This window comes from Schistocerca americana, chromosome X (genome assembly GCF_021461395.2).
Source record: "Schistocerca americana isolate TAMUIC-IGC-003095 chromosome X, iqSchAmer2.1, whole genome shotgun sequence".
NCBI lineage: Eukaryota > Metazoa > Arthropoda > Insecta > Orthoptera > Acrididae > Schistocerca > Schistocerca americana.
The window spans coordinates 267654030-267674136 of record NC_060130.1 but is presented as its reverse complement, the minus strand read 5'-3'; the positions used below and the strand labels follow the sequence as shown (position 1 = coordinate 267674136).

The 20107-nt window shown below is 44.9% G+C and overlaps 1 protein-coding gene across 1 annotated transcript in view; it reads right to left on the bottom strand.

Moving 5' to 3' along the window:
* LOC124555588 overlaps nt 1-20107 on the bottom strand; it is a 1059882-nt gene that overhangs the window by 296537 nt on the left and 743238 nt on the right. Inside the window, exon 15 of the mRNA XM_047129551.1 lies at nt 12843-12957. Within this exon, the coding sequence (XP_046985507.1) occupies nt 12843-12957 (115 nt within the window). The remainder of the gene's footprint in view (nt 1-12842; nt 12958-20107) is intronic.

Below are 20107 nucleotides of genomic sequence, written 5' to 3'. Positions count from 1 at the left end.
TGCACCAGCTTCCATTTTCTCTGTGTTGTTCCCTTCCAGTTTCTCTGTGCTGTTCTCTGGGTTTGTTGCCATCTCGTATTCCCGGTTGCTCAGCACACTTCAATACAATTTTCTTGTTGAGGGCATTCTTCTTGATGCATTTTGGTGTTTGGTTTCTCTCCCGATTGATATGCTGGTCCGTGACGTCACAATTTGTTCTGTCGTTGCTGGTATCACTATTTTCACTGCACGCAAAGTTTTGGTTTAACGTTGGTTCATTCCTTGTGGGCTCGGATGGTTTCCTCTGCGTCCTTTCAAACTTCCCAATTTGCTGGATGAGCACTTAGTTTGCAGTCTGCGCATTTGTCTGTTCTGTCCTTCGGGCAGGTACAAGCTACACTGCCATGGGGTCCTCCGATCTAACACATCTTAGTGGAAGCCAGCAGTAGTTTCTTGAATGGGTCCATCTTTGGCAATTTTTAGACTGAGGGGGGAGGGGGATCTCTCGTGGAATATAATTTCCTGTTGTGACTTTTATGCAAATTATATATTTGACATAATGGATGGCATTTAATTTCTGATTTTTTGGCAGAACAGCTATAAACTTAGGTTGCAAAACCAGTTGTTCAGTTCCGGAATTCTTCTTGTGATACTGGTGCGTTTCTCGGACCATGAAACCTTTGTTCCGAAGTATCTGTTGGACTTCTTCTTCTTTTATATATGGTGGCAGTTACTTGATTACCAGTGTCAAGTCCCTTTTGTCTGGTTTCTGGTGAGTGCAGAATAGTATTTTATTGACTTGGAAAAAGTTGAATCCTCTTGTATAGTCTTTAATGCTGTCCAAATGGTATGATATGTCTCTTCTGAATATCTCTCTGAGGCTCCTCCCTATCACATTTTTGATAGCCTTTGTCAGTTTTGTATGGTTTGCGTTGTAGTGAACAACCAATGAGGATACCCGTTGTTTATTCTCAATGTTGTCTTGTGACTCTGTGGCTTGTTGTGCAGGTGGCTCGTCTGAAGTTGTTATCAAGGAATCGCATTTTTTAGCTGATTCAATGTTCAACTTTCTTTTTTCTGTTCATGTGTCTTTTGCTTAGTCTTCCGACGTATGGATCTCCGAGGGGGACTTTGATGAATTGTTAGCCGTAGTCGTCTTCTTCTGTGGTGTCTCGGTTGGCGCCTACTTGAAAATCAATTTTTTAATGTGAGTGTGAAACGTCGATCGATTCTCTTTCGTTGCATTTGTCTGAACGGCTTTCGTCCTGTAAAAGGTCTTGTTGGATTCTTCTGATTATTCTAATGCCGGTTTCCTTCGTCATCTTCTCACCTTTTCTGCTTCATTTCTTGATTTTGTTCCTTGTGTAGATGGATCTTCGTTGTCTCTGGCCTGGACCATGTTGGTGATAGTATGAAACGTCCCCTTTTTAACAAATTATGCACGACTGTGCTTAACCTGACACACAATATTTTTAGCACAACGCAATCTGATTTTCAAGAATCCCTACAAAAGAATGGCCCTGACTAACATTAAACTATACCTTCCAGAAATCACTTACCTCACAAAAATCTTCGCTACTCAAGCTACTGCAATACAGCGAGCCCCACTACTGCCAGCTAAATAAAAGATTCAAACTACTGAAGGCACTAACTACTGATAGGGGTAGTTAGCAAATGAAAGATATTAATAGAGAATAAACAATGTATTTACCTTGATATCATCATATATAAATATAGCAGTTCATGACAAATTTCAAAACTCCGCCATCTCTCTCCCCACATCCACCACTGCTGGCGGCTCACCTCCAACTGCGCAACGCTACGCGCTGTTCACAGCCAGCTGCCTAACACTACAATGGCAGACAACAATGCAAACTAGACACAGACTGCACACAGCACAGCCAGTGATTTTCATACAGAGGTGGCGTTACCAATAAAAAAACCTAAACAGCCTACTTACAATAGGTTTCTTCATTGTTCCTATTGGTGATGGTGATAGTGGGAGGTTGTCCCTACTTGCGTGCTTCTTGGTGTCTGGCATAGCCTCACCCACAGGCTGCTGGCTGGTCCCGCCACAGCAGGGGACCTGGACCTGAGTTTTCCCTGCACCAACGTGCCTAATTTCCAGCTATCTGGAAAAATCCCTCGCCTTGTCACACCCTAACACTCTGCTATACCTACTAATAGTAGACTCACTACAGTTGTTGTGCTCAGCGTCTTGTAAAGGCTCCAAGGTGTGTGCGCTGCTATGACTCCAACCTGACTGATGGGCTAGAGCTGCAGTCGGTTGGTCTCTTATCTACGTGATTCGTGGCGCCTCAGCTTACGGGTCGTTGCACTACTACGGCCAGCAGTTGGGCGGGGCCGATCGCTGTTGGAAAACAGCGGAACCTCTAGTGCCAACTTCTGAACCCGGAACGATTGCCCCTGTGTGATGTCGACTGGCTACTATACCACAGTTCCACCGCTATCCCAGGCCACAGCGTCTGGTGTCACGGTCTGCTGTGGCCGGCGGCAGCCTCGTGGCAATCACCGTGCTAAGAAGGGAAACTCCCCATCGCACCCTCTCCAGATTTAGTCGTAAGATGACCCAGTGAATAGCCCGACAAAAGCTGAACACAGATCAAGCATGCACAACAGGAAGATAGTGTACTGAACTGTGAAACAAGAAGCAAAATAGGGACAGTGAATGGTCCAAGCTCCAGATGTGCAGCATAGAGCCTACTACAGTAGACATGGTGTTGTGGATGTATGGTTATGCCGTTGGGCTGCGGAAATGGAAGATATGTGTTCAAATCTCGCTCGTGCCATAGTTTTTTTTCACAAAATTATGAACTGTTGGTCCGGTCATTAACGTGTCTGTTCGCTGTATTCAAATGTGTGTCTCTATCGTAGTGTAACGTCCGTTTGCTACAGCGAGGTGTAAGGAATCGATCTCCAGACGCACGTACCTCCTATTTGTTCTATACAGGTACCATATGTTATGACTGTTGCGTTCCGTTTTGGAAATTTTGACTCTTGAATTCCTTTGTTGTAAAATAGCTCACAACCGTTTATTAGTTGTTTTCATTTCTGTGAGAGGTCTATGCACCATCTCGCTTGGTCTCACTGTTCATCACATTTACTAGCGACGGTAATATGTTCTAACCGCATGAGTTATATTCTTTAACCAACATATAGCATGACAGTTGCCAAGACTATAGAAGAACAGACACATCAATGGCCGGACGGAAAGTTCATAATTTTGTGAAAAAGAAAGGTCTGCGATACGAGCGAGATTTGTACTCGGACCTCTCGCCCCACTGTCCAACGATGTGACCATACAACCACGACGCGGTGTTTCATAAATTAACTCGATGTGACACATCTTCTACTTGGACCGTTCAATGTTTTAATTGTCCTTCTTTTCTCAAACTTCAGTTGCCCATCTTCCAGTTTTCATGCTTGGTCTGTGTTCAGTTTTTGATGGGCTATCCACCGGGCCATCTTACGGCTAAATCTGAGACGAAATTAGAATTATATATTTATACCTTCAGCTGCTGATGGGCCTTGATACATATCAACAGGGACAGGCGAAAATTTATACCCCGACCGGGACTCGAACTCGGGATCTTCCGCTTACATAACATACGCTCTAGCCATCTGCGCCACCGAGGACACAGAGGATAGTGCGACTGCAGGGACTATCTCACGCACGCCTCCCGCGAGACCCACATTATCACCTTATATGTCCACACGTGTCCCTTCCCAACACACTCATTACTCGTGGAAGACATTCTTACTAAGTCCCGTAAGAGTTCGGGTAATTTGTGTGCCTCCGCACAGAAGAAGAAGGTCACGGCCGGTACTGCCAGAACTATATACTTATATGGAGATGGTGTCTGTTCTTTCGGACATGTCCGAAAGAACAGACACCATCTCCATATACACTACTGGCCATTAAAAGTGCTACATCAAGAAGAAATGCAGATGATAAACGGGTATTCATTGCGTAAGTAGGCTGTTTAGGTTTTTATGTTGGTAACGCCACGTAGCGCTCTATATGAAAATCACTGGCTGTGCTGTGTGCAGTCTGTGGCTGATTTGCATTGTTGGAATATTTGCTATTGTAGTGTTGGGCAGCTGGATGTGAACAGCGTGTAGCGTTGCGCAGTTGGCAGTAAACCACCAGCAGTGGTGGATGTGGGGAGAGAGATGGCGGAGTTTTGAGAGCGGATGATCTGGACAGTAAATTTGTAAGACTGGATGTCATGAGATGATATATATATTATAACTTTTGAACACTATTAAGGTAAATATATTGTTTGTTCTCTGTCAAAATCTTTCATTGGCTAACTATGCCTATCAGTAGTTAGTGCCTTCACTAGATAGAATCTTTTATTTAGCTGGCAGTAGTGGCGCTCGCTGTATTGCAGTAGTTCGAGTAACGAAGATTTTTGTGAGGTAAGTACTTCATGAAAGGTATAGCTTATTGTTAGTCAGAGCCATTCTTTTGTAGGGATTTTTGAAAGTCAGATTACGTTGCGCTAAAAATATTGTGTGTCAGTTTAGTGTTGATCAGAATAACTAAAGTGAGTAATGTCTGAGTACGTTCAGTTTTTCTCAGCTGCTTGAAATTCAAATAACGTACAGGTTTATGAGCACGGTAATTCATAAATTTTTCTAAGGGGACGTTTCAATTGGACAAATATATTATACTAGAACTGACATGTGATTAGATTTTCATGCAATTTGGGTGCATAGATCCTGAGAAATCAGTACCCAGAACAACCACCTCTGGTCTAATAACGGCCTTGATACGCCTGGGCATTGAGTCAAACAGAGCTTGGATGACGTGTACAGGTACAGATTCCCATGCAGCTTCAACACGATACCACAGTTCATCAAGAGTAGTGACTGGTGTATTGTGACGAGCCAGTTGCTCGGTCACCATTGACCAGACGTTTTCAATTGGTGAGAGATCTGGAGAATGTGCTGGCCAGGGCAGCAGTCGAACATTTTCTGTATCCAGAAACGCCCGTACAGGACCTGCAACATGCAGTCGTGCATTATCCTGCTGAAATGTAGGTTTTCACAGGGATCGAATGAAGGGTAGAGCCACGGGTCGTAACACATCTGAAATGTAACGTCCACTGTTCAAAGTGCCGTCAAAGCGAACAAGAGCTGACCGAGACGTGTAACCAATGGCACACCATCCCATTACGCTGGGTGATACGCTAGTATGGCGATGACGAATACACGCTTCCAATGTGCGTTCACCGCGATGTCGCCAAACACGGATGCGACCATCATGATGCTGTAAACAGAACCTGGATTCATCCGAAAAAATGACGTTTTGCCATTCGTGCACCCAGGTTGGTCGTTGAGTACACCATCGCAGGCGCTCCTGTCTGTGATGCAGCGTCAAGGGTAACCGCAGCCATCACCTCCGAGCTGATAGTCCATGCTGCTCCAAACGTCGTCGAACTGTTCGTGCAGATGGTTGTTGTCTTGCAAACGTCCCCATCTGTTGACTCAGGGATAGAGACGTGGCTGCACGACCCGTTACAGCCATGCGGATAAGATGCCTGTCATCTCGAATGCTAGTGATACGAGGCCGTTGGCATCCAGCACGGCGTTCCGTATTACCCTCCTGAACCTACCGATTCCATATTCTGCTAACAGTTATTGGATCTCGACCAACGCGAGCAGCAATGTCGCGATACGATAAACCGCAATCGCGATGGGTACAATCCGACCTTTATCAAAGTTGGAAACGTGGTGGTACGGATTTCTCCTCATTACACGAGGCATCACAACAACGTTTCTCCAGGCAACGCCGGTCAACTGCTGTTTGTGTATGAGAAATCGGTTGGAAACCTTCCTCATGTCAGCACGTTGTAGGTGTCGCCACCGGCGCCAACCTTGTGTGAATAGCCTGAAAAGCTAATCATTTGCATATCACAGCATCTTCTTCTGTCGGTTAAATTTCGCGTCTGTAGCACGTCATCTTCGTGGTGTAGCAATTTTAATGGCCAGTAGTGTAAGTAAATCTGAGAGGGGTGCGATGGGGAGTTTTCCTCGTAAGTGGAAAGCCGTGCCACTACGGACTTCCGGCGTGTCTGCAGCCAAGAGCTGTTATGTTCTATCTCGATCATTCAGTACTTCTTACGATAGCTATTTAATGGACCCAGACATTCTATTTGATCGTTCTAAAAAAAAAAATGCCTCTGAGCACTATGGGACTTAACATCTATGGTCAACAGTCCCCTAGAACTACTTAAACCTAACTAACCTAAGGACAGCACACAACACCCAGTCATCGCGAGGCAGAGAAAATCCCTGACCCCGCCGGGAACCGAACCCGGGAACGCGGGCGTGGGAAGCGAGAACGCTACCGCACGACCACGAGCTGCGGACTTTGATCGTTCTTCAGTATTGTTACTTAACTGTGTGTCGAGGTGCCGGGTCTGTGAATTTTAACAGTTATGTCGAAATTACGTTTAATGTTAAGCAATGAATACGAACCTGCTTGTAGAGTGCAACGCGCTGCGAGCTAGCTCGCGAGATAGGGAAGTGGGCTAAGCCCAGATCGAAACCACCTGGAGGATTGACGACAGTGGGTTGGTTATCCACGCTCGTTTAGTGTCAATACTGCGCTTGTCCCCAGCTATTGCCTCAGGGGATAGGACGAGCTAACACAAAAACTACGATACCACGCAGAGCAAAGTTTACACCGTTGACTGACAGTTGGCGCACACGACATCCCCCCTTAGATTACCTTCACGACTGTAGCGTAGGAGACGATACATGACGGGGAAAGAAGGTGTTTTGTGGGCTGTGTATTGGAAACCCAAGTCACATTTGGAAAGTGAACGTTCCTGTTCACAATTCAGTTTTTGGTACACCGTTCAGTAAATTTATTCCCAATCAGAACATTAAATTTTAACATGATTAGACGTTGTGGTTTTCGTTCAGTTCTTGATTTGCGGCCATCATTAACCCGTCGCCAGTGTTATACAAATATGTCACAAGCACCAGTAATAACTCTTGGTTCAAATAAAGTTATGTGATCCAAAGAAACCCGACACAGTGTGACTGATTTTTCATTACTCTTACATTATCATTAACTTTATTATTCATTGTTGATAACAGAGCTAAATACACACATCAAAAAGTTTTGCATCACCCCGGTTCCCAGAACTCCTGAAGATAGACGTTGATTGGGGATATTGTATCACAAACACAGTCCTTTTGACTGTTCAGAGATGTCACTAAACCTGCCCAAAGATGTAAACAACCATGCATGAGCGGCGCCTATTAAACGGAGGGGGTCCATCAGCCGATCAGTTCCAGTCATTCCGCCAGTAAGGAGGTACACGGCTCGTGTTGTCTGTAGCTCAACAATGCCTAGACGGTCAATATCGCGGTTCGATGGCGTCCGCATTGTTACTTTGTGCCAGGAAGGGCTCTCAACAAGGAAAGAGTCCAGGCATCTCGGGGTGAACCAAAGCGATGTTATTCAGATATGGAGGAGACGCAGAGAGACAGGCCTCGCTCAGCCCGCCCAAGGGCTACAACTGCAGTGGATCACCGCTGCCTACGGATTATGGCTCGGAGGAACCCTGACAACAACGCCACCATGTTGAATAATGCTATTCGTGCAGCCATAGGACTTCATGTTACGACTCAAACTGTGCGCAATAGGCTGCATGATTCGCAACTTCACTCCAGACGTCCGTGGCGAGGTCCATCTTTGCAACCACGACACCATGCAGCGCGGTACAGATGGGTCCAACAACATGCCGAATGAACCGCTCACGATGGGCATCACGTTCTCTTCACCGATGAGTGTCGCATATGCCTTCAACCAGACAATCGTCTGAGACGTGTTTGGAGGCAACCCGGTCAGGCTGAACACCTTAGACACACTGTCCAGCATGTGCAACAACGTGGAGGTTCCATGCTATTTTGGGGTGGCATTATGTGGGGCGACGTACGCCACTGGTAGTCATGGAAGGCGCCGAAGCGGCTGTAGGAAACGCGAGTGCATCCTCCGACCGATAGTGCAACCATATCGACAGCATATTGGCGAGGCATTCGTCTTCATGGACGTCAATGCGTGGCTCCATCGTGCAGATCTTATGAATGACTTCCTTCCGGATAACGACATCGTTCGACTAGAGTGGCCAGCATGTTCTCCAGACATGAACCCTATCGAACATGCCTAGGATAAATTTCAAAGGGTTAAATACGTACGACGTGACCCACCAGTCACTCTGAGGGATCTACGCCAAATGGCCGTTGAGGAGTGGGACAATCTGGGCCAACAGTGCCTTGATGAACTTGTGGACAGTATGCCAAGATGAATACAGGCATGCATCAGTGCAAGAGGACGTGCTACTGGGTATTAGAGTTACCGGTGTGTAAAGCAATCTGGACCACCACCTCTGAATGTCTCGCTGTATGGTGGTACAACGTGCAACGTGTGGTTTTCATGAGCAATAAAAAGGGCGGAAATGATGTTTATGTTGACTTCTAATCCAATTTTCTGTACAGGTTCCGGAACTCTCGGAACCTAGGTGACTTTTTTTTATGTGCGTATAACACACGATGTAGTTGTTTTTGTGGTCTTCAGTCCAGAGACTGGTTTGATGCAGCTCTCCATACTACCCTATCCTGTGCAAGCTTCTTCATCTCCGAGTAATTACTGCAATCTACATCCTTCTGAATCTGCTTCGTGCATTCATCTCTTGGTCTGCCTCTACGATTTTTACCCTCTAAGATTCTCTGCAATACTAAATTGGTGATCTGTTGACGCCGCAGAACATGTTATACCAAACGGTCCCTTCTTTTAGTCAGGTTATACCACAATTTCCTCTTCTCCCCAGTTCTTTTCAGTACCTCCTCATTAGTTACGTGATCTACCCATCTAATCTTCAGCATTCTTCTGTAGCACCACATTTCGAAAGCTTCTATTCTCTTCTTGTCTAAACTATTTATCGTCCACGTTTCACTTCCATACATGGCTACACTCCATACAAATACTTTCAGAAACGACTTCCTGACATTTAAATCTATACTCGATGTTAACAAATTTTTCTTCTTCAGAAACGCTTTCCTTGCCATTGCCAGTCTACATTTTATATCCTCTCTACTACGACCATCATCAGTTATTTTGCTCCCCAAATAGCAAAACTCACCTACTACTTTGTCTCATTTCCTAACCTAATTTCCTCAGCATCTCCTGACTTCATTCTACTACAATCCATTATCCTTGTTTTGCTTTTGTTGGTGTTCATCTTATATCCTCCTTTCAAGACACTGTCCATTCTGTCCAACTGCTCTTCCAAGTCCTTTGCTGTCTCTGACAGAATTGAAATGTCATCGGCAAACCACAAAGTTTTATTTTTTCTCCATGGATTTTAATTCCTACTCCAAATTTTTCTTTATTTTGCTTTAGTGCTTGCTCAATATGCAGATTGAATAACATCGAGGATAGGCTACAACATTGTCTTACTCCCTTCTCAACCATTGCTTCCCTTTTATGCCCCTCGACTCTTATAACTGCCATCTTGTTTCTGTACAAATTGTAAATAGCCTTTCGCTCCCTGTATTTTATCCCTGCCACCTTCAGATTTTTAAAGAGTGTATTCGAGTTAACATTGTCAAAAGCTTTCTCCAACTTTGCAAATGTTAGAAACGTAGTTTTGCCGTTCCTTAATCTATCTTCTAAGACAAGTCGTAGGGTCAGTATGGCCTCTCGTTTTCCAACATTTCTACGGAATCAAAACTGATCTTCCCCGAGTTCGGCTTCTACCAGTTTTTTCATTCGTCTGTAAAGAATTCGTGTTAGTATTTTTCAACCGTGACTTATTAAACTGATAGTTCGGTAATTTTCACACCTGTCGACACCCGCTGTCTTTGGGATTGGAATTATTACATTCTTCTTGAAGTCTTAGGGTGTTTCGCCTGTCTCATACATCTTGCTCACCAGACGGTAGTTTTGTTATGGCTGGCTCTCTCAAGGCTATCAGTAACTCTAATGTAATGTTGTCTATTTCCGGGGCCTTTTTTTGACTTAGCTCTTCCAGTGCTCTGTCAAATTCTTTACGCAGTATCATATCTCCCATCTCATCTTCGTCTACGTCCTCTCCTATTTCCATAGTATTGCCCTCAAGTACATCGCCTTTGTATAGACCCTTTATATACTCCTTCCATCTTTCTGCTTTCCCGTCTTTGCTTAGGTTCATATGGCTCTGAGCACTATGCGACTTAACTTCAGAGGTCATCAGTCGCCTAGAATTTAGAACTAATTAAACCTAACTAACCTAAGGACGTCACACACACACACATCCATGCCCGAGGCAGGATTCGAACCTGTGACCGTAGCGGTCGCTCGGTTCCAGATGGTAGCGCCTAGAACCGCAAGGCCACTCCGGCCGGCCTTTGCTTAGGACTGATTTTCTGTCTGAGCTTTTGGTATTCATACAGTGGTTCTCTGTTCTCCAAAGGTCTCTTTAATTTTCCTGTAGTACGTAAACTATTTATTTTAAAATTTCAGAAACTAATAGGTTTAGTCCACGAAATATTGTGTTTGTGGCATATAGTGAACGAAAATATCACAATCGAAATATAGTTCAAAAATGGTTCAAATGGCTCTGAGCACTATGGGACTTAACTTCTAAGACCATCAGTCCCCTAGATCTTAGAACTACTTAAACCTAACTAACCTAAGGACATCACACACATCCATGCCTGAGGCAGGATTCGAGCCTGCGACCGTAGCGGTCACGTGGTTCCAGACTGTAGCGGCTAGAACCACTCGGCCATCCCGGCCGGCAGAAATATAGTTCGGAATCTATTGGGTGAAACTGCAGGTTACTTCGAAACCTCAAATAGGTGCAATTTTTATTGGAAATTTTAGGGATAGATTATAACCTCAAAAATTAATTTGTTCAAGTAAAAAGGGGAGCATATCTTGTATGCTTATAGCTAATGTGCTGGATCACTTTTGTGGAAGGTTGTCATTAGTTGTCTACAAATTATTATTACTGCTTACTGGCGTTTTATGCCAGTAGGGTAGTGATTCTGTTACTATGAAGTGGTTTGAAAATGTGGTGTACGGTATGTATTTCCATTTTTATGAGCTTTAGGTTTTCAGAGTAACTTATGCTGCACTTTACGCTTGTCTTTCACTCTTGTGCTAAATGACAGTGATTGACGGTTAATTGAGATACGTCTGCACAAATTTAAATAAATACAGCTCAACAGAGTGTTTATAAGTTGCTTTTCAAGGTCACCACTAATTGTCTCGAGTATTTAACAGAGCGTTTCTCCAGTCATCACATGTATTTGTGAAACTTGTCTGGTTATTCTGATAACTGATGACTGTTTGTATAGTACTCGCTTTACGAGACAGGAAAGCTCATTCACATGCATTCGGCGTCTTTTTAACAGCAGAAGCTGCTGTACAGCATTCGTAACCAAGCACAGAGGTATCCTTGTATCCACCCCACGCTAGAGGTTAAAATTTAACCTACTTCATACATAGAATAGATTCTAGACTAACCTAACCTCCTTGACATTGCCAGAAACTGACGAAGGAAATCGGACGTACTATGTCAACGCTAACGGCCGATGTTATCGGGCAACCTCTGGCGACGGTGTCTGACGGCCGTTGTCGATGTCATTGTGAACGCAGTCCTGGCGCAGTGTTGCACAACCCAGTCTCTGTGTAATCAGCGACCACTTGTAATCATCGCTAACGATGACAATATCGTTGTAGCACACATTCGACTGCTTATAGACAAATGTACTCTGATGTGAAACTATAACTGTGCAATGAACAAAGCGCTAATGTTCAAATCAGATGTGTGTCAAATCGTATGGGACTTAACTGCTAAGGTCATCAGTCCCTAAGCTTACACACTACTTATCCTAAACTATCCTAAGGACAAACACACACACCCATGCCCGAGGGAGGATTCGAACCTCCGCCGGGACCAGCCGCACAGTCCATGACTGCAGCGTCTTAGATCGCTCGGCTAATCCCGCGAGGCACGCTAATGTTATCAAAGCGACAGCATCATATTTGTATACAAATTTAAATAGTTACCATGCTCAAGCTTTAATAAATTACTAATAAATTGTGTGTGTGTGTGTGTTGTAGTATCTGATCGACCGCCTCCAAAAGTACTCATTAGTTGCAGCAATACACCACAGATAAGTCTGTAGATTTCTTAGGCCAAGAAATTTCCTCATTCTGTAGCGTCTGTCTTTGTCGCAAGCAGTGTGGGCACTACGCAATAACATTAAGCGTACCACGCTCAAGTAGCAGGGAATGGGGCTGCAGAACGTCCTGAGCTTACAAATATGCTCACAGCCCAACTAAAAATGCATATTTCATAGTATCGTTTCTCCGTTTTCCTGCCATTCAAACTTAGAGATAGTCTTGAGGCGTGTGATGATGGTCGTTGCCTGTAGAATTCATATGGCCAGTGTCGAGTCCACTATGACACTCGATTGTAATGCTTTTGGAAGGTTAATTTCAAAATTGTCCAAATGGCTCTGAGCACTATGCGACTTAACTTCTGAGGTCATCAGTCGCCTAGAACTTAGAACTAATTAAACCTAACTAACCTAAGGACATCATACACATCCATGCCCGAGGCAGGACTCGAACCGTAGCGGTCGCTCGGTTCCAGACTGTAGCGCCTAGAACCGCAAAGCCACTTCGGCCAGCGGTTAATTTCAAGGAAGAAGCTACTGCAGAGCGAAAGTTTCATTTTGGATTCTGATATTTATTCTAGTAATAACACAAATCGGTTTCTTATCGATCGGTTGTATTACAAGTAATTAAAAAGTAATGATTAGGAACAGACCTGTTGTTTATATGACAGAGAGTCCAGCGTGCCGACGGAGAGAGTAGTAGGAGGATCTGGAGAATCTAGAGGGCTGCTCGCTGGAGTCCCACCTCTCGCTGTATTCAAATAAATGCTGGAACATAAAAACATAGCCAGTTAAGTTAGGGTCAGTGTGTGTATGTGCTACTCGCCATGCATTAAGTATGATACACTACAAAATGGTTCAAATGGCTCTAAGCACTATGGGACTTACAATCTGAGGTCATCAGTCCCCTAGACTTAGAACTACTTAAACCTAACTAACCTAAGGACATACACACATCCATGCCCGAGGCAGGATTCGAACCTGCGACCGTAGCAGCAGCGCGGTTCCGGACTGAAGCGCCTAGAACCGCTCGACCACAACGGCCGGCTGATACACAACAGGTCATGAAAATTGTAACACTGTCAATGAAACATACATATCAAATGGATGTAAACCACAACAGTAGATTCTAAGCAGAGTATCGTTACTGCTGTGGTATTCAGTCCGAACGCAGGTATAGTGCAGCTCTTCAAACTAGTTGTAATGTCCCGTCTATTAAAATCGGGATCACGAGGTGTATGCGCAGTAGCAAGCCGAGCCGCTGTTATCGCAGCTCACAGTAAACCCAACTAGCGCTCAGCAGCCCGATATTGCGGTAACGAACTGTGTTATGATTAAGTTTACGTGCTAAAACAAGGTTGTTTACGGCAGTGTGAATTTTTATTAGTGACAGGCGATCGAGTACAGAGTTACACTGTAATTATCAGTATATTGAGGGACTTTAAAGGGTAAGTTTTTAATTTAAATAGGTTTACGTGCGAAAAAAAGGTTGTTTACGGCAGTGTGAATTTTTGTTAGTGACAGGAGATCGAGTACAGAATTACACGGTAATTACCAGTATACTGAAGGACTTTAAAGGGTAAGTTTTTAAGTGAAAAATAATGGTTTGATGTGTGATCGCCAGTTGTACTAATCACAACAGACAAATAAGTAAGTTAGGAATTACTTTTCATATATTACCTAAAAACAACTAGATGAAACACAAATGTATAAATCCTTGTAAACATACAGATTCGTTTGCAGTTGAAAATGCTCGTGTCTGCCCAATACATTATACTGATTAGGATTATGAAAGGGATTTGAAAAGTGAACTGTTGAATATTAGTGCGAAACGCAGATTGAAGATGGATGCTGTTCCAGCTCTAAATGTACCATCCTCCGGTGATGATTTAGGGCGTGGTAATGAGCCTATTGATGAGAGAAACCTTTTGGCACAAAAGCAAAGGACCGTAAATAAGAGTCTATCTCTGACGCAGAGAGTCTACCCCAGGAATTGGAACATCTGAGAACTGTATTTCGAAAAAATGGGCACTCAGAGTGGCAGATTCAAGGTGCTCTCCACCCAACCACTACAGCACAACCTGTGGGGATGGATGAAATCACGAGGGAGGAGGTAGGCACTGCGTTTATTCCATATACAGGCACACTGTCGGGGAAAATCGCCCGCATTTTGAAGAAACACCGGGTCGGAACTGCGTTTTGTCCTCCGAATAAAACTCCTGCACTGGTGGGGAGCGCCAAAGATGACGTCGGTTTGAGGAAGGCCGGCGTGTACCAGATTCCGTATCAATGTGGCAAGTCGTATATTGGTCAGACGATACGTACCGTCGAGGATTGATACCGTGAACACCAGAGGCACACTCGACTGATGTATCCGAGCAAGTCGGTGGTCGCTGAACATTGTTTGTCGGAAAATCACGCTATGGAGTATGAACGCACGAGGATTGTGGTACAGACGTCGAGATACTGGGACTGCGTTGTTAGAGAGGCCATCGAAATTCGCACCGATGACGACCTCATAAACCGTGACTGTGGCAATAATCTTAGCAAGGCTTGGGAACCAGCGATTGGGTTAATCAAGAGTAAATCGAGCAAACGTATAGTTGTGACGACCACGGCGGACAGAGCCATTACACCGACGTCATCTCAGACGCCGTCGCAATCTGTTCCACCGCGCGACCGTGGCGCGGGGCGCGGACGGCGGAGGGAGTGCACCGCGGGCGGAGGGTATTTAAATCGGCCGCCGCCGCGACCAAACCTAGTTCCCCCTGAGCAGCCATAGCGTATGGATCTCCGTACCGGCACGTTTACAGGAGCTCAGTCCGGCAGTTCACCTGATGATGGCGACATGTGTGATCGCCGAAATATTGTGCCCGTTGGACACTGTAGACCGGCAGTACACCCGTGGATATTTTGATTATCAAATACGCCGGGAGAAACTCAAGAATCACATATTACTCACTAATGAAGAAATTCCTACTAGACAAAATGTTAACCATGAAAACGAGCACCGCTGTAAATGCGACAATGCGTGCTTACGCCAACAATTATAAATAACGAAAACAGAAGTAAAAGACCTTAGGCAAAAGAATGCAGATTTACAGGCAAAGGGAATGACGTTCCTCGGAGGCTGTGTACCAGTATTTTACCGACCATAGAAAAAAATACACTAATATAAAGCCTAATAATAATAGCAAAAATTATATTACATTAAAACATGGAAAATGAGCTAAACATGAATGTGCCATGTGCGTATAAGCTTTCAATGCAATGCGGTGTGGCGAGAGGGTTGATAGTGACGTCACAGCTCACAGCCCGCCTGCGCGTGACTAACGTGCATTCTAGCATCCGTGAGTCGTGTTCATCGAAGAATAGACAAGAAAAAGAGTGGCTATTGTTACTGAAATCGTAAGTTTGTAAAGTAAATGTTGCAAATGTGTTTCTGTGTGTATGGAGAAACGTCTCGTGGCCGTGACAAGAATCACACCCTGGTTGGATGCGGAGTTTTCAGTGACTGGTGGGCTGTATGACAACCAGATGCCGTCACACCTAAGAGAAGCACAGTTGCACCAAGGTAGTATATGCAGGGAGAACCAGAACTCCACTGACAAACTTAACGTTTTTCAGGTATATATTCTGAGTATTTTGGCATAAGGGACCAATGATCTCCGGCGGCCCGTTCCTGAGTGACGCACAGTTAAATCTCACACGAGGGCCCCAGGCGAGCGGACTCGGTCTCCCTTCTCGCTGTCTCTGTTGGGGACGCCACGCATACTCGATACCAGAGGACGCTAAGTTCACATGATCTCACTGGCCACGACTCTGGTTGTCCGGCGCGTCTTTATAAGCAACCGCACTCAGCGTTTCGCCCCAGACTCACTGAATCTACCGACTTATCAACCTTAGTATGGACGACTGCAGTGAGACATTACATCGACGTAGCACAGAGCTATTAACACTAAGCACTATTTCATGTCAGTCACCTATCGGATTGTATCAGCATTCAAGATTGCGAACAGAATAAGTTCTCTCTCCAAAGCACCCCCCACATAAGCCATACACAAGAATGGTTAAGAAAAAGCTTAGAAACCTGAAGCAGAAGCCACCCAACAAATCAGAGTAATCCAGAGACTTCACTGTAGATGAGATCATTGCAGCAATCAAAGAAATGAAAAAAACGCAAAGCTCCAGGATTTGATGTGATACATCCAGAGTTCCTCATCAATTGTGGAAACAGGGCTCGTAGATGGTTTGCAAGTTTCTTCACTAATATTATGCTATCAGGGAACGCGCCAAAAGCCTTCAAAAAAACAAAAATCATAGCAATACTGAAGCCGGGTTAACCAGCGAACAAAACTGGTAGCTATCGTCAAATCGTCCTCCTGATCTGCTCCTACAAGCTTTTGGAAAGAGTGATCCTCAACCGAATCGATCCAAAGATCCATAAAGTTATTTCCATCGAACAGGCAGAATTCAGACCAAACAAAAGCTGTGCAGACCAAGTGCTTAGCTTAACTACACACATAGAAGCTGGATTCCAACGACGCCTTAAAACGTCAGTGGCTTTTAGTGATCTTACAGATGCCTATGATACTGTATGGAGACAAGGACTGTTGTACAAACTCGCTAGTGTCATACACTGCCAAATCACAATCAGGCTCAAAACAACATGCTGTCTGAGAGATACTACCAAGTAGTCCTTGGCAAACAACTAAGCAGACATAGGAAACTTGATAATGCTCTTCCTCAAGGCTCAGTTCTGCCGCCATTCCTGTTGTTTTGTATACATCTGACCTCCATGAAACAAAAGTCAAGGAAGTTCATCTATGCAGATGATCTGGCCTTGGCCACCCAGCAGAGAACTCTTGAAGCTGGTGAGGAGATCCTACCCGCAGATCTAAGCACAATAGATGAATAGTTCAAAAAGTGGAGACAGATACCAAATGAAACGAAGACAGTGTGACTGTGGAAATGAACACCAGGCAGTCAATCACATTGTAACAAGCTGTCGCAGAAGAGCCTACCATGGGAACTTGGAAGATTTCTTTGAAGTGACAGAGGCAGCCCTTGAATGGATCGACAAATTAGATATTAATTTATAGACTTATTTTTTAAATTACATGCCCGAGGCAGGATTCGAATCTGCGACCGTAGCGGTCGCGCGGTTCCAGACTGTAGCGCCTAGAACCGCTCGGCCACTCCGGCCGGCAATGCGAAGTTGAATGTCACCTTTAATGATCAGGTCCTTTCACCTTACAACAGAATGGCCAATGTGAAGTTCAAAAATGGTTCAAATGGCTCTGAGCACTATGGGACCTAACTGCTGTGGTCATTAGTCCCCTAGAACTTAGAACTACTTAAACCCAACTAATCTAAGGACATCACACACATCCATACCCGAGGCAGGATTCAAATCTGCGACCGTAGCGGTCGCGCGGTTCCAGACTGTAGCGCCTAGAACCGCTCGGCCACTCCGGCCGGCAATGCGAAGTTGAATGTCACCTTTAATGGTCAGGTCCTTTCACCTTACAACAGAATGGCCAATGCGAAGTTCAAAAATGGTTCAAATGGCTCTGAGCACTATGGGACCTAACTGCTGTGGTCATTAGTCCCCTAGAACTTAGAACTACTTAAACCCAACTAACCTAAGGACATCACACACATCCATGCCCGAGACAGGATTCGAATCTGCGACCGTAGCGGTCGTGCGGTTCCAGACTGTAGCGCCTAGAACCGCTCGGCCACTCCGGCCGGCAATGCGAAGTTGAATGTCACCTTTAATGGTCAGGTCCTTCACCACCAAGACTCTCCAAAATATCTAGGAGTGACTCTTGATAGAACCCTCTTTTACAGGAAGCACTTAGAAAACACCGCAGCAAAGCTGAGCTCACGCAATAACATCATGCAGAAGCTGAGTGGTACCTCATAGGACGCAAGAGCTACGACACTGTGATGCGCTACCCTAACGCTGGTCTATTTTGTTGGCGAATACTGTGCCCCAGTGTAGCTCAATAGCAAATACGTGAGAAAAATTGACGTGGAGCTAAATTCAGCAATGAGGACAATAACAGGCTGCATCAAATCTACTTCTCTATACTGGTTACCACATCTAAGCAACATTGCGCCACCAGACCTACGAAGACAGAATGCCCTCCGCAAGGAATACCAAAAATTACTTAAAATCCCCTAGCTTCCAATGCACTCTGACGTTCCTGCACTCCGAATGAACCGATTAAAATCTAGGCAGCCATCTGTCCTACTGGCAGAATCGCTACAGGCAGCTACTTTCTGTAAGAACAAAAAGTGGACAGAAATGTGGAACACTATTGCTCTTGAGGAATATCAGACCCTCCAAACACCTGAAACAAGACCAGCAGTATGGAACTAACGCGACATGCCTGGGAAACAATTAATCGGATCCGCACAGGCCACGGCATCTGTGCTGGAAACCTCTACCGACGGGGAAGGGCTTCACCTTCTCAGTGTGACTGTGGAAATGAACACCAGGCAGTCAATCACATTGTAACAAGCTGTCGCAGAAGAGCCTACCATGGGAACTTGGAAGATTTCTTTGAAGTGACAGAGGCAGCCCTTGAATGGATCGACAAATTAGATATTAATTTATTGACTTATTTTTTAAATTACAAATTATGAAATTAATATCTTTTTGTAAAATTTTGTAAAACTATGTAATACATAACTGCTAGTCGCTGTTCATATGTAATGCCATACGCTAAATAAATAAAGAGCATTCAAGAATACTTGTCACTATCAAGAACATTACTCTCAGTGTATATAACTCAACAGCACAGAAGGACGAACGGCACTTCATAGTTATGCATACAAGTATTTAGTGTACATATTGGAAATAAATTTGTTAATGTGTTATCTTTTTGTAGATGTCTGTTCATCTTTATCAGCCACCTCAACTACCGATACATTAGACGTCCACTGACGGCGAGTCTGCTGCTTAAGTGTGGCGACTGCCAGAAATTCGTAAAACTTCATACTTTTTGTGCGGAGTATATGCTGAGGTGACAAACGTCATGGGCTACTTGCTAATACTGTGTCGCACCTCCTTTTGGCTTGCGTACTGCAGAAAATCGACGTGGCATGGACTCAACCAGCCGTTGAAAGTCCCCTGCAGAAATACTGACCCAAGCTGCCTCTATAGCCGTCCATAATTACGAAAGAGCTGCCACTGCAGGATTTTGTGCGCGAACTGAACTCTCAATTCTGTCCCATAAATATTGGACGGGATTCATGTCAGACGATCTGCATGGCCATAATCATTCGCTCGAAGTGCCCAGAATGCTCTTCAAACCAATCGTGAGAAACTGTGGCCCAGTGACATGGCCCATTGTCATTCATAAAGATTGCATCGTTGTTTGGGAACATGAAGTCGATGAATGGCCGCCAAGTAGCCGAGCATAACCATTTCCAGTCAATGATCGGCTCAGCTGAACGAGAGGACCCAGTCCATTCCATGTAAACACAGCCCACTCCATTATGGAGCCACCACCACCTTGCACATTGCGTTGTTGACAACTTGGGTCCATAGCTTCGTGGGGTCTGTTCCACAACCAAACCGTACCACCAGCTCTTACCAACAGAAATCGGGACTCGTCTCACCAGACCACGGCTTTCCAGTTGTTATTGGGTCGAAACGATATGGTCATGAGCACAGGAGAGACACTGCAGGCGATGTGTGCTCTTAGGAAAGGCACTCGCGTCGGTCGTCTGCTGCCATAGCCCATTAACGCCAAATTTCTCCGCGGTGTCCTAACAGATACGTTCGTCGTGCGTCCCACATTGGTTTCTACGGTCATCTATCGCGATGTTGCTTGTCTGTGAGCACTGACACCTCTACGCAAATGCCGCTGCCCTCGGTCGTTAAGCGAAGGTCGTCCGTCAATGT